Raw genomic sequence first — 15,659 nt, 5'->3', positions numbered from 1 at the left:
GACTCAGACCCTGCAGTGCCAGACGTGTCCCACTGCTTAAGCCAGTACATGTCCGGGCCCGTCTGAAGTTTGCTAGAGAGCATTTGGATGATCCAGAGGAGTTTTGGGAGAATGTCCTATGGTCTGATGAAACCAAACTGGAACTGTTTGGTAGAAACACAACTTGTCGTGTTTGGAGGAAAAAGAATACTGAGTTGCATCCATCAAACACCATACCTACTGTAAAGCATGGTGGTGGAAACATCATGCTTTGGGGCTGTTTCTCTGCAAAGGGGCCAGGACGACTGATCCGGGTACATGAAAGAATGAATGGCGCCATGTATCGTGAGATTTTGAGTGCAAACCTCCTTCCATCAGCAAGGGCATTGAAGATGAAACGTGGCTGGGTCTTTCAACATGACAATGATCCAAAGCACACCGCCAGGGCAACGAAGGAGTGGCTTCGTAAGAAGCATTTCAAGGTCCTGGAGTGGCCTAGCCAGTCTCCAGATCTCAACCCTATAGAAAACCTTTGGAGGGAGTTGAAAGTCCGTTTTGCCAAGCGAAAAGCCAAAAACAGCACTGCTCTAGAGGAGATCTGCATGGAGGAATGGGCCAACATACCAACAACAGTGTGTGGCAACCTTGTGAAGACTTACAGAAAACGTTTGACCTCTGTCATTGCCAACAAAGGATATATTACAAAGTATTGAGATGAAATTTTGTTTCTGACCAAATACTTATTTTCCACCATAATATGCAAATAAAATGATAAAAAAACAGACATTGTGATTTTCTGGATTTTTTTTTCTCAGTTTGTCTCCCATAGTTGAGGTCTACCTATGATGTAAATTACAGACGCCTCTCATCTTTTTAAGTGGTGGAACTTGCACTATTGCTGAATGACTAAATACTTTTTTGACCCACTGTATATACACGAGACAGAGAAGGTTAACTCCCACATGACCAGACCAGGGAGAAAATAGCAAGAAACAAACCCCGGCCTGGATCATAACAAAATCCTTTCCTAAGAATAGTACTACAAAATCATAACTGCTTCTGCACTTAATGCACACAAATGTTTATGGCCCAATGAGTACTAAAACTCCTGGAAAAAAGAGATATTTTCTCACATTTATCAATGATATACAGTTGTCTATCTGCTTCACAGCAAAGATGAAGTTCCAGAGAAACTTGAAATATATCTTGCTGAAGTTTATAAAAAATTAGGGAGAATGACAAAGATTCTGTGTGCAGATACTGGAACTGAATATACAAGTAATGAGACACAAAGGGTTTTATGGCAAAACTAGATGTTTCCAGCCAGCTAACGCTCGGCATGCTCATTGCTATCTAATTAACGCTGCTTGTGATTAAACTAAAGCAAATAATGACAACATTCAATAGCGCTTACGCAGGTGGTAAATAACCTTAAAATGAAGTTAATAACCATAGTGGTGTTGGGGGCGGGATTATGTGTGGTGATGGGGTGGGAGGGTGGGATTATGTGTGGTGATGGGGTGGGAGGGTGGGATTATGTGGTGATGGGGTGGGATTATGTGTGATGTGGGGGGGATTATGTGTGGTGATGTGTTGGGGGGCGGAATTATGTGTGGTGATGTGGTGGGGGCGGAATTATGTGTGGTGATGTGGTGGGGGGGCGGGATTATGTGTGGTGATGTGGTGGGCGGGATTGTGTGGTGATGTGGTGGGGGGCGGGATTATGTGTTTGTATGTGTTGGGGCGTGGGATTGTGGTGATGTGGTGGGGGGCGGGATTATGTGTGGTGTGGTGGGCGGGATTATGTGTGGTGATGTGGTGGGCGGGCGGGATTATGTGTGGTGATGTGGGCGGGATTGTGTGGTAATGGGGTGGGGGGTGGGATTATGTGTGGTAATGGGGTGGGGGGTGGGATTATGTGTGGTGGGGGGCGGTATTATTTGTGGTGATGGGGTGGGAGGGTGGGATTATGTGTGATGTGGGGGCGGGATTATGTGTGGTGATGTGTTGGGGGCGGGATTATGTGTTTGTATGTGTTGGGGGCATGTGATTGTGTGGTGATGTGGTGGGGGGCGGGATTATGTGTGGTGATGTGGGTGGGTGGGATTGTGTGGTAATGTGGTGGGGGGGCGGGATTATGTGTGGTAATGTGGTGGGGGGCGGGATTATGTGTGGTGATGTGGTGGGGGGCGGGATTATGTGTGGTAATGTGGTGGGGGGCGGGATTATGTGTGGTAATGTGGTGGGGGGGCGGGATTATGTGTGGTAATGTGGTGGGGGGCGGGATTATGTGTGGTAATGTGGTGGGGGGCGGGATTATGTGTAGTAATGTGGTGGGGGGCGGGATTATGTGTGGTAATGTGGTGGGGGCGGGATTATGTGTAGTGATGTGGGGGGGTGGGATTATGTGTAGTGATGTGGGGGGGCGGAATTGTGTGGTTATGTGGTGGGGGGCGGGATTATGTGTGGTTATGTGGTGGGGGGGCGGGATTATGTGTGGTTATGTGGTGGGGGGCGGGATTATGTGTGGTTATGTGGTGGGGGGCGAGATTATGTGTGGTTATGTGGTGGGGGGCGGGATTATGTGTGGTTATGTGGTGGGGGGGCAAGATTGTGTGTGGTTATGTGGTGGGGGGGCGAGATTGTGTGGTGATGGGGTGGGGGGCGAGATTGTGTGTGGTAATGTAAGGGGGTGGGATTATGTGTGGTGGTGTGGTGGGGGGGCGGAATTATGTGGTTATGTGGTGGGGGGGCGGGATTATGTGTGGTGATGGGGTGGGGGGCGTTTTTATGTGTGGTGATGTGGTGGGGGGGCGGAATTATGTGTGGTTATGTGGTGGGGGGCGGGATTATGTGTGGTGATGGGGTGGGGGGCAGGATTATGTGTGATGATGGGGTGGGGGGCAGGATTATGTGTGATGATGGGGTGGGGGGCGGGATTATGTGTGGTGATGGGGTGGGGGGGCATTATTATGTGTGCTAATGTGGTGGGGGGGTGGGATTATCTGTGGTAATGTGGTGGGGGGGGCGGGATTATGTGTGGTAATGTGGTGGGGGTGGGATTATGTGTGGTAAAGTGGTGGGGGGTGGGATTATGTGTGGTTGTGAAGGAACAAATTATGAAAGGTTCTCCATTTTGTGCTAGATTCTCCATTTTGTGTTTTTGACTCCATTTTCTTGTTGCTTAAAGATAAATTCTGTTATTTAATTAGGTAAAAGGTTACAGCTGCCATGAAGTAACTTTATCTTGTTGTTCACAAGCCTGGTATGCAACTAGCTATGGTTCATAATTGGTATAAAGACCTTGAGTCTTCTGACTCGAGCCAGATAATAGATTCGGGGGTGTATCACTATACAAGACTGAGGCATCTGTTAGAAAAACACATACTGTGCCAAAAAGACATGACTATATCTGTAGTTTCCATTTTTCCTGTATCCTCATGGGTTAAGTTTTTCCTGCATTCTTATAGGTTAAGAACTGTGAGTGTGTTCTTATGCTGATTGGTTGAAGTATAATTTCTATGACTATGAAAACTCATACACAATAAAAACGGGGGCCAGAGATCTGCTCGATCCCCCCATACAGAGGCACACGTCTCCGTCTGGTCATTTTCAGTTGCCGGCAACGCCCTGTAGATTAATTTGGAAATCACTGAGTTAACCGTGAAGGATCAATTTAGATCCTCCCTCAACATGGTAATGTGGTGGGGGGCGGGATTTTGTGTGGTAATGTGGTGGGGGGGCAGGATTATGTGTGGTAATGTGGTGGGGGGTGGGATTATGTGTGGTAATGTGGTGGGGGGGCAGGATTATGTGTGGTAATGTGGTGGGGGGGGCAGGATTATGTGTGGTGATGTGGTGGGGGGCGGGATTTTGTGTGGTAATGTGGTGGGGGGGCAGGATTATGTGTGGTAATGTGGTGGGGGGTGGGATTATGTGTGGTAATGTGGTGGGGGGGCAGGATTATGTGTGGTAATGTGGTGGGGGGGGCAGGATTATGTGTGGTGATGTGGTGGGGGGCGGGATTATGTGTGGTAATGTGTTGGGGGGCGGGATTATGTGTGGTAATGTGTTGGGGGGCGGGATTATGTGTGGTAATGTGTTGGGGGGCGGGATTATGTGTGGTGATGTGTTGGGGGGGTGGGCTTGTGTGGTGATGTGGTGGGGGGCGGGATTGTGTGTGGTGATGGGGTGGGGGCAGGATTATGTGTGGTGATGTGGTGGGGGGCAGAGCTACTGTGCAGGGGGCGGGATTAGCAAGTAATCACGATGCTATATATATATATATATATATATATACATACAGTATATATGTATTCATGAATATTTCAGCCCATGGATCCATTGTGTGTCCGTTTTGCAAGCCGGTGAGAAAATATCGCAGTACAGATTACATACAGAGGATGCCATGCGCAAAATACGCTGCCACATCCTGCCTACGGATGACATACGGATCACTATTTTGGGAACATTTCTGCGTATTACGGCCGTAAAAAACGGACCATATTTTCATACGCCTAGTGTGACGCCGGCCTAATGAGTACATCCAAGCATCCAGATATCCAAGACTGAGCACGTTCGCTCATCCCTAGTAAAAACCTATCAAACCTAATAAACACCAAAAATAATACTTACAAAAAGCTTAGTTGATGGAAAACTAAAAACATTAAGGTTCTCAGAAAATGGCAACACTAACAATTATATTTTTATAAAGTTTTGACATGCATGTGGTGTGACTGTCACATAGCAGTGACACATGCAGCTGCGGCGCCGAACAGCTGATTATTGGGAGCGCTCCAGGTATCCGGGTTCCCGATGGAGCTATTCGGTAAGCGCTCCCCTGTGAAGTACATCAGATTTTTACTTTTTCTGGTATTTTACGGTGAAAAACAATTCTAGTGAAAGTAGTTGTCAGAGCTTGTTCCTTGACCTACCTGAAGGGAAGGAGGGAGGTGTTAGGGGACCTATTACCTTAGTCACTGACCCATTCCTTTATTTAAGGGTTGGGGGGGGGGGGGAGAATGGTGCTCTAGAATAATTTAATATTAAACATATAGAGCTCAGCATAAATGAGTACAGGTTTCAGTCAATATCTCACTGAACAAGAATAATTGCCAACATTTTGACAAGGCGGATTTGAATGTAACTGCTCATATTTGCAAAATCATTAGGTTCTAACATACAAAAATGAAATTTATATACAAATATTATTCATAGACATGTCAATAGAAAATGCAAACTGATATATATTATATTAGCAGTCATAGATTATATTGGTAACTAATATTATCTAAGGAGCACAAAGCTGAATTTCAAAAGTTGTAAAGTATTGGTGAAAAATCTAAAATATATTGAAAACTGGTGAGTAAATGATACCTGCTTTATTAAAGTGTCTTAACAAGCAGGCATTAAATAGGATATATTAGCATTCAGCAGAGGATCCCCTGAAGGATTATACATAACAACATGTCTGTGTAGATAACTAATGTAATCAAAACTGTTGGCAAATACTGATGATATAACACAGCATGGGCAAATTCCTTATAAAATTTGTAGTTTAGTATTATTCTGTAAATTATTTTTACTTTGAACTGCTACATCACACATTTTCTAAATGAAATTAAGTTCTGTAGTGCTTCTTATAAATCCATACAAAATAATTGGACTGTGCGTCTACCTACAAAATAGGAGACGCAGTGGGCAAATATTTAATTACTGCACCAATCACCGCTTGTATATAAAGTAGAGCTGAATTTGTGATTTAACTATTTACTTTCAGCATTGTGAGTGACCACTGCAAAAGCATCTGGATTATTTGCAGCAAAAAATCTGCACATCAATAGTTGTCTTACGAGATACTTCAAGACTGCAGCCTTGAAATAGCATTCACACCCTTTCAAACTTAAGTGTATTTTATTGGGATTTTATGTGCTATACTAACACTAAGTAGCAAGTATTTGGGAAGTGTAAAGGAAATTAAAAATCTAAATCTAAGAAATTGTGACATGCATTTGTATTTAGCCACCCAGACTCAATGCTTTGTGGGACCACCTTTGACAGCAAGTCTTTTGGGGTGTCTGCCAACTTTGCACATCTAGAGGCTGAATTTTTTGCCCATTCTTCTTTGCAAACCAGCTCTAGCTCAGTGAGATTGAAAGGAGGCATCTGTGACCAGACGTTTTCATGTCTTGTCACATATTTTCCATGGGATTTAGGTCTGAACTGTGACATTCACAGACATGGATATGCTTTGATCTAAACCCTTCCATCGTAGCTCTGGCACTATGTTTAGGGCAGTTATCCTGTTGGAAAGAGAACCTACACCCCCCAAGTCTTTTGCAGCCTCTAACAGGTTTTCCTCCAGGATTGCCCTGTATTTAGCTCCATCCATCTTCCCATCAACTCTGACCAACTTCCCTATCCCTGCTAAAAAAAAAATCCTCCAAACATGATCCTACCACCATGTTTGACGGTGGGGATCGTGTTTTCAGGCTGATGTGCAGTGTTAGTTTTCTACCACACATAGCGTTTTGCATTTAGTGCAAAAAGTTCAACTTCGGTCTCATCTCACCAGAGCATCTTCTTCCACATATTAGCTGCAAACGGGACTTCTTATGGCTTGTGGGGTGACATTAAAAATTCTGTTTCTGAGGCAAAGCCAACAAATGCCAAATTATTGTGGAATGTAGTCAAAGCATCCTGGGCTGGAATAGCAGCTGACCGGTGCCAGAAGTTGGTTGACTCTATGCAACATAGATGTGAATTCTAAAAACTAAATATTAGGTTAGTGATTCACAGTAATGCTAAATCCACAAAAAAATACATATTGTGAGTTTATAAAGACAAGTGCAGATTATTTTTTTTTAGAACAGCCCAATGTTCATTTTTTGTTATTTTCTGTAAAGTAGTTAAAAATGATCTACATTTCTCTTCACGTTTTCAATTCGGAAACAGTGTGCAATGTTCCCAATGCGGGAAATAAAACTAGTATAAAGATTATTTGATTAATTCATGTTTTTGAACACACTATTATTTTGAACACTACTGTATATTTAGTCATATGAGACGTTCTTACCCTTTTTATAAAGAATATCTGCAGATTCTAAATTATTAGGTCGTTTTGCAAATCCAGGAAAACAATATTGTGTAATACATATTGCAGCTGCTGAAGAACATCTTAAAAAGAGCACTACATATCAATTCATGGTTTGCTTTTGCGACCAGCCATTTCTGAAAGAAACTATTAAGCAGTCTATAACCTATGTATGTATCTTTCTCTATCAGGTCTGCCTATGTGACTAGTGGTTAAGTATCAAGGATTTTCTGGAGCCACTAGTTATCCATGCATGGCTTCCTAATGAGGCTTGTGTCTGTTGCCTGCTGATGTCAGTAGGGTGGCTCCTGCCCCTATATATAGTGCTCTCTGCAGTCCTTGGAGCAGCCTGCATTCAGCACCATGGAGAGCTCCCGTAGAGCCCTGCTCACACTGCTCAGCTCCACACTCCTCCTCCTCCTGGGGGTCTGTGAGGAGACAGACTACCTGGAGAACAGGTCCTTGGACTTCTACTCCCCCACAGACAACAACATCCATGAGAAGGAACTGGTATGTGACACTCATTCCTCTCCATGGTGAGATACACTGCTGCTGGATGCCTGGCATTACTGGGGCACTGACACCAGCATCTTACAGACATGGGGGGCTGCCCATTCTCATGGTCTGTCTAGGGTTGTCATGTTAGCAGATGCTTTTTATCATATGGACAGCATATAGTAACCATCCATCCGTCCACCTGCTACTTAGTGACTCCTGCTCCTGTTCTGTTACAGATTGATGCTCTGCAGGAAGTGTTAGAGAAGCTGAAAAGTAGAAAGCTGCCATCATTTGAGAAGAAGTATGGACAAGTGCCCATGGTGAGTGATGCCTCCATTTACTTGTCATTACTACACATTCTTATTACAGCCTACGTACAAAGTCAAATGATGACCACAAGGTTTGCACTAGTGTATTCTGTCAAGGTAAATGGCGTATTTCCGTTCAGGCTAGAAACAGTTCAGTTTCAGTGTTAGGAATATAGTTTACACTTGACTGTGTGACTTTGCAGTTGGAATAAGTTTATGCTTCCCCCTTTTCTGCTTTTATATTACTATTATCCACGGTAAGACAGCTCCTCGGCACTGCACACGAGCACCAGATACGAGTCAATAAGAGGTTTGTGCCCAAATAATGGAGAAAATTGAAGCTTCTGGACAAATTTGTTGTAGTTTCATGCACACACCAATTACCAATAGAAAACTGATAAAACTGTTACACTGGATTGTCATTATTTATATTATATTATTTTATAATTATTGTATTTAATTATTATTGTCATTATTTTTGCTGCTTAATTTGAGTGAGTGAATGTGCTCGGATAAGGTGTTATCTGAGCATGCTTGTATGCTAACCAAGTGTCTTTGGCGTGCTCGAAAATATGTTTGAGTCTTGGCGGCTCCATGTCTAGCAGCTGTTCGACAGTCGCAACACATGCAGGGATTGCCTAACAATCAGACACTCCCTGCATGTGTTGTGCCAGTCATACAGCCATGAGACATGCAGCCGCCGGGACTCAAACATATTATTCGAGCACCCGAAGACACTCGGTCAGCATACGAGCATGCTCAGATAACCTTATACTGCTTATAATTACATTTCCATTATATTAATTTCTTTGTTACATATTTAATATCAAAATATTCCACATGGTTGCACTGGTATCATCATACACGTAATCTCATTTATTTCTCTCCTCATGCACAGGGGAAAATGTATAGCCAACTGATTATACTGATGCATAGATGATGATTCATTGCGCATTTTGTCTGTGGAAGGAAGCAGAAGCGGATATAGGAAGAACATACAAACGCCATTCAGGTGTTTTCCTTGGTCAGATACGATCCTAGGATCTCAATGCCATTAAGGTCCATCTATGCGTACAGTACAGCAGCACAAAACAATATGATCAACAACTATTTTGCAGATTGGTTGTCATTTACTAGGCTAACTTTTCAGAAAAGCCTCGCTCCATAAAAAAAAAATCTTTCTTAAATTAAGTACATGTCATGTGTGTTTCGAGCGTTATCGCCCTTAAAGGAAATCTATCAGCAGTATTTTGCTATGTAATCTGAAGGCAGCATGCTGTAAGTGTTAAAATGCAGATTTCAGCAATGAATGTTATCAAGCTCTGTGCTGTTCTTTTCTTGTAATGATTGTTTTATCACCAGGACATTATCATTGCTGGACTACAGCAGCGCCTGCATGGTAGTCTGACACACCCCCTTCTGTGATAAGCAGCTCACTGTCTATAGCCATTGTATATACAGAGCCTGGTGTGAGCAGGGTTAGCTTTCTCAGCTCTGCTTCATGCTAAATCTAAAAACTCTGATTGTGTCAGAACTGCTGCACCTAGTAATCTACGTGACACATCATTGGATTCAGGGTCTCTTTGTCTACATTATGCTGCTCTCAGATGAAGTAGCAAAGAAGCGACTGACAGACTCCCTTTAATTATTTACTTGGCTGTTTACAAAGGCAGACGACTCCTTATTGATGCACACTGGCGCTGACCAATCTATAATTGTTCAATGTCCATAGGCTGCCATAGGACTTGTGCTGCCAAGAACAATTTACACTTAACGATGCGCTGCCGCAAACAATGATCATTTGTACAGCACAAAAGATCATTTTACCTGACAAACGAGGGTTTTGCTCATTGATTGGGTGATCGGGCACTGACACATGTACGATTATTGAGAAACAAGCTTTCCTGGGAACGATCATGGACGATAATCTTGCAGTGTAAAATAACCCTTAATGTGACTTAATGAGAGTAAATGGCAGATGTCATTATAGTGGAAAATCTGCAGATATTGTGATAAAAGGAGGTTAATTTTTCCAATATACTAATACAATCTCTTGATGCAATTTCATTGCTCAGATTTATTTAACGAATTATTTAACTTTTGTCTATTGTCTATAGTACAACTAAATATAAAAAAGTCAGACTGCCTCCCCCGCAAAAAAACAAAACTAAACCCCACAACCATTTATTTCATCAGATAATTATCCAAATTATAAGTCCTTTTTATTAATAAGAATAATAGAAGACATACATTTGTCATTAACAGTCAGCTTTCTTCACTCTGATATCTCTCTAATTCAAGATGATTTTGTGCTACAAACGATCATTCAGAAATGGCTCTACTGCGTTTGCAAAGTTGAAGGACTTTGATACGGAATGATATAATTGCTTGTACTAGATCATTCACAATCATTGCCCAGTGTAAATATGTCTAGTGACAGAATAAAGAATGAAAATTTGCCTATATGACATTGATTGCATTAATTATTCTGACCCCCCCAAAATAATTTTGTCATCAGAACAATTGCCCAATAAGTAGTCGTGTTTCCATGCTGATGAATGTTATTACATTTTGTAGAAAAACGATGTATTGATCACATCTAAAGGATTTCTTTTCGTTCCATTTATGGCAAAAAAAAAAAATGTAGCTCTAATATTTTATAACATTTATTTTAATAATGAAAAATATTAATATAATAAAACATACAACATTAGGAATAAAACAGAAACTTTAACAAATAATAAGTTTGGGTATTTTAGACAAACCCCTATCCTATTTTACTGCAATATTATATTGTTTTATGGAAGTAGATTAATTTTTTTATTCTTGCAGTGCGACGCAGGAGAGCAGTGCGCTGTCAGGAAAGGTGCTCGGATCGGGAAATTGTGTGACTGCCCTCGAAGGACTTCTTGCAACACATTTCTTTTAAAGTGTTTATGAGCGTAATCTGAAGACGAGGGACCTTCCCAGCTGATATTATTGGGAGATAAAATCCAGGGTTTGATTTTTACATGAAGTATTTTTTTTATTCCTGTTCTAGCTCTTACTTGAATGTGATAACTTAGTTGTCCCTGTATTTCATTGTTTTCTACATAATAGTTCCATAAATATATTTGTAGCATGTAGTTATGTGTAATAAAGGGTTTTTGTTAAAGATGTGTGTTTTACCTGACATATGGAGGCAGTGTTAGTGCTGGGAAAAAGAGAACCAAGGATTTTACAGGGGTGGGTTGGGCCAGAGGGTAGGGAGGCAAATGCCCCCCGGGCCGCTTCCCCAGCAACTGTACAGGGCAGACCGGTGGGAATGTGCCTGATATTTGGTCTGAAAAAGCAGAAGACACTATGTGATTTAAGTGACAGCACTAGTGATGAGCGAGTGTGCTCGTTACTCGAGTTTTCCGAGCATGTTCGGGTGGTCTCCGAGTAACTTGGGTGTGCTCATAGATTATGTTTGTGTCCCCGCAGCTGCATGATTTGCGGCTGTTAGACGACCTGAACACATGAGGGTTGCCTATTTGTTAGGGAATCCCCACATGTATTCAGACTGTCTAGCAGCCGCAAATCATTCAGCTGCGGAGACACAAACATAATCTACGAGCACACCCAAGATACTCGGAGGACACCAGAGCATGCTCAGAAAACCCGAGTAACGAGCACACTCGCTCATCACTAGACCGAACACAATCACCAGATAATGATGTTCTACTCAGGTGTTCCTAAAAACTTTAACTCCATCCAGCCCTGAGCCCTAATAATCCTGTGCACTATTATGGCGCAGTGATGACCAAGAATTATATCAAAACTATATAATTTTGCCAACACCTAAGGTCTAAATAGTTAAATATCTGTAAAGACTGAAAATATAAAATTATTATATGACTTAACCTGCCTAAATAGTGCAGCAAAAAAGATTAAAAACAATGGAAGGAAGGTCTTTCTCTGTTCATCATGCTGCAAAAAACAAAAAAAAAACACATAAAAAGTCATGTCCGTGTCAATACGTCAAATGGAAGAACACAGACTGTCCGGAATGTTAAAGAAGCTTTGTCCTTCTCTACTCCAAAAATCATCGTACCTAAGGCTGACACAAAGGGACATTTTGAAAAATTGCACTTAGTTACACCAAGAAAATATGATCCCGTAGATATAATTGTAAAAAGAAGAGAATGTCCAGCTTCACCATTCAATTGAATGTCATGATGAAGGGAGCTTGGTCTCCAGAAACGCGTTGAGATTCTTACCCATATGGCTCGTGCTGAAGTCTGTATCCTCCATGTTTAAAGTTTGTGAATAAAGAAAACTCTTTTTTACGGATTCGGTGAAGCTGGACATTCTCTTCTTTTTTGGATTCTATACGCCTGGACACAGCGGGTCCGTGCTCCCGAAGATTGGTTTATGCATCACGGGTGAGCTGGTTTATATTCCTTCTTTCTAAGATATAATTGTACCCCAATCTCTGCAATCTCCTTTGCTATCTAGAACAGCAACACCTCCAGCCAGGTTCTATGCAGAGAAATTCAGTACAGCTCTATATGGCTAAATGAGTATTAACAGCTTTACTAAAATACTTTGGATACCGCATTCTAGAGATCGATGGGGTCTTTACAGTCAGGCTTCCAGATATAGCAGTCTTAGTATTCCACAACTGTAAAACAAAAGAATCCATCATGAATGATGTCTACAGGTTTCTGTACCACCTGTTGTGAATTCCGTTCTGGAGCTCCCTCCTGTGGTTGCTAATGGTATTTTTGTGAGTTCTGCCCTTGGGCTCCCTCTGGTGGTTTCGAGTGGAACTGCTGCTCCGTTAGGTAGCTGTAGCAGCTGCCATCACTGATCGCCTTGCCTGGGTTTGTTATTTAAACCTGCTCTGGGCTTTAGTTCATGCCAGCTGTCAATGTCTTAGGTTGGATTTGGTTCTCTCCTTGGATTTCTCATATGGCCTGTCCTTGTCAGCAAAGATAAGTTCTGCTAGTTCTTGTTTGTCCATTTGCTTTGGACGTTATTGCTTTGCAAATATGTCTCTTTTTGTCCAGCTTGTCACTATGTCATATTCAGGCTAGCTGGAAGCTCTGGGAAGCAGATTTGCCCCTCCACACCGTGAGTCGGTGTGGAGTTCATTTTTTGTAAACTCTGCGTGGATTTTTGTAGTTTTTAATACTGACCGCACAGTATCCTTTTCTCTCTGTCTATCAAGTTTAGTATTGGCCTCCTTTGCTGAAAACTGATTTCATTTCTGTGTACGTCATTTCCCTCTCCACTCACAGTCAATATTCGTGTGGGGCTATCTTTCCTTTTGGGGTTTTCTCTGAGGCAAGATAGCTTTCTATTTCCTTCTTTAGGGGTAGTTAATTCTTAGGCTGTGAAGAGCTGTCTAGGGAGAGTCAGGAACATCCCACGGCTATTACTAGTGTTGTTGTTAGGATTAGGGACTGCGGTCAGTAGAGATACCACCTCCTCAGAGCTCGTCCCATGTTGCGTTTTAGCCACCAGGTCATATCGGTGTGGCCTCTTAACCACCAGGTCATAACACCACCACTGTATAGAGAAACCATTCCATAATAGACTAATGACATTGTATGGCTAAGCCTACAATGTGCTGACCATGGTGCGGTCACGGACTAATTTCTTGACGATTCACATTCAGACATGAGTTTTTCATGCAAAAATTCTGTTTTTCATGGATAGAAATTGTACCCAATATAGTTTATGGAGCCGCTCACATGTTTGTGCAGGCTGAGTAGTCTGCACAAAGTCATGGTGACATGTCTTATTTTGATTTAAATGGGTTGTCCCACAAGCAAACTACATTTTAATTAATAGATCTTACAGTATTTTTATTCCAAGTTCCAATATTGGATGTGTACAATAGAATGTCCCTGTCCTAAGATGATCTTATAAATGTGCTCCCGTGTTATGGATGTGTCTGACGGTGCAGGTGTAAGGTGCTCAGGTCGGTAGCTGCTGCTCTATGACGCCCTGGCACGGTGACACCCCACTAATAAATCTTGTCCCAGTCCATATGTGTTGTGCTAAGAATAGTGCATTTCACTCAATTGCAGGCCAGAGGCTGCACGTCCATCAGGGGGCACCACGTTCGGTTTAACAAGTTCAACTTTATTGGACAGTGGAAGTACATCAGTCTTTAACACATACTATTAGGCACAGCACCCTCCGGTTCAACACAGTACATTTCAAGCGTTTGCTCACGTTCAGCTCGGACTGTCCCTACTTTAGCATCTCCTGTTAGCACTAGGTACTCACTGTGCAGCACCACAGCATTCCTGAGATCCACTACGTTTCCCTCTCGCGGTTCCTCGTCCGGCTTCCTCTGTTATGGAAGGGATTAAAGCACAATACTCAGTGCCTAGTTCAGGCCATAAGCCCTGAACATTACAGGAAGATTCACATGAAATGTGGTACGACCTCATGTTGTTAGAATGATATGTACTCCACGGACCTCCAGCCCACTGCACCTTGAACTTCAGCATCACACAAATCTCACATTAATTCTGTTTAACTAAACCAGATAGTAGTTCCCCTTTTTACTGCACCTATCACTCACACTAAGTCCAGAATTAATTCCAGTTTTTACTGGACCTTTGTCCCACCCATCCTGGGCTGGTCCCAAACATGTAACGGTATCCTACACTATTCCTATCATTTATACGCGTGCATACAAAGGTGTGCGCGCACAGGCCTGACCCGCCGCATTGACCAGGGCAGGCGTCACCGCCCAGCGCAGTGGGGTAAGTGTCAGGGCCCTGGACGAACGGAGGGGTCTACTCGCCATTGGGACACAGACATGCCATGGTGATTGAGTCGGGGAAGCCTCTGTGGGCTGCCCAATTCACAGCTGTAGGTGTGGCCGGGCGTCATTTTATTGCAGCCCAGCACTATCTGCTGATCTCCACTTACCCTCTATCGCCACGACATGTAACTGGACGCTGTACTGTTCACTTCTGGTATAACAGTTCCCGGTAGCAAGGAGACCAGGGGAGATGTGGAGACCAGAGAAGCAGCAGACAGCAGTGATGATCATGGACCATAGGACCAGCGACGACTTCATCCATTGGTGGTAACAGAGCTGCGGCAGTGAAGGGCCAGGCACGGTGCTTTTGTGCAGAGGCAAAAAATATGAAGGGGGGACATGGCAAGTGCTGTGGTACTGTGGGGGGAAAGACATGGAAAGTCCTGTGGGAAAAGTGACATGGAAAGTGCTGTGGGAAGAGAGAGACATGGAAAGTGCTGTGGGAAGAGAGACATGGAAAGTGCTGTGGTACTGTGGGGGGAAGGACATGGAAAGTGCTGTGGGAATAGTGAAATGGAATGTTCTGTGGGAAGAGAGAGACATGGAAAGTACTGTGGGGGGAAAGACATGGAAAGTCCTGTGGGTGGGACATAGAAAGTGATGTGGGAATAGTGACATGGAAAGTGCTGTGGGAAGAGAAAGTGCTGAATGGGGTGAGAGTCATGGAAACTGCTGTGTGGTAAGAGAGACATGGAAAGTGCTGTGGGGGTGGGGGGGGGACATGAAAGTGCTGTGGAAAGAGACATGGAAAGTGCTGTAGGGAGAGAATTATTCTCATATTGCATTTCTCTCTGCCCCCCTCAAATCCTGTTACTTACACCGTCTCATCTCTGATACTCACCAATGCTCCACGCTCTTCCTCCGGCCCAGTAGCATAGGATTCTAGTCTTTATTTTGTATTGAGCCCTATATGAGGCTCACTATACTGTATGGTGCACTATGTGGGGCCCATTGTATTATCTGGAGGATTATA

General features: G+C 43.1%; 1 protein-coding gene across 1 annotated transcript; it reads left to right on the top strand.

Annotated features, from left to right (window-relative positions):
• The first annotated feature begins 7,398 nt into the window (after window positions 1–7,398).
• Window positions 7,399–11,028, top strand: CARTPT (CART prepropeptide). The gene is made up of 3 exons (XM_077287927.1): window positions 7,399–7,582; window positions 7,807–7,890; window positions 10,711–11,028. Exons 1-3 carry the CDS (start codon window positions 7,436–7,438, stop codon window positions 10,816–10,818), a joined length of 339 nt encoding a protein of 112 aa, XP_077144042.1. The 5' UTR covers window positions 7,399–7,435; the 3' UTR covers window positions 10,819–11,028.
• The last annotated feature ends 4,631 nt before the right edge of the window (window positions 11,029–15,659 follow it).

This window comes from Ranitomeya variabilis, chromosome 1 (genome assembly GCF_051348905.1).
Source record: "Ranitomeya variabilis isolate aRanVar5 chromosome 1, aRanVar5.hap1, whole genome shotgun sequence".
Lineage (NCBI taxonomy): Eukaryota > Metazoa > Chordata > Amphibia > Anura > Dendrobatidae > Ranitomeya > Ranitomeya variabilis.
The sequence above is the reverse complement of the archived record's forward strand: the minus strand, read 5'-3'. Positions and strand labels throughout refer to the sequence as shown.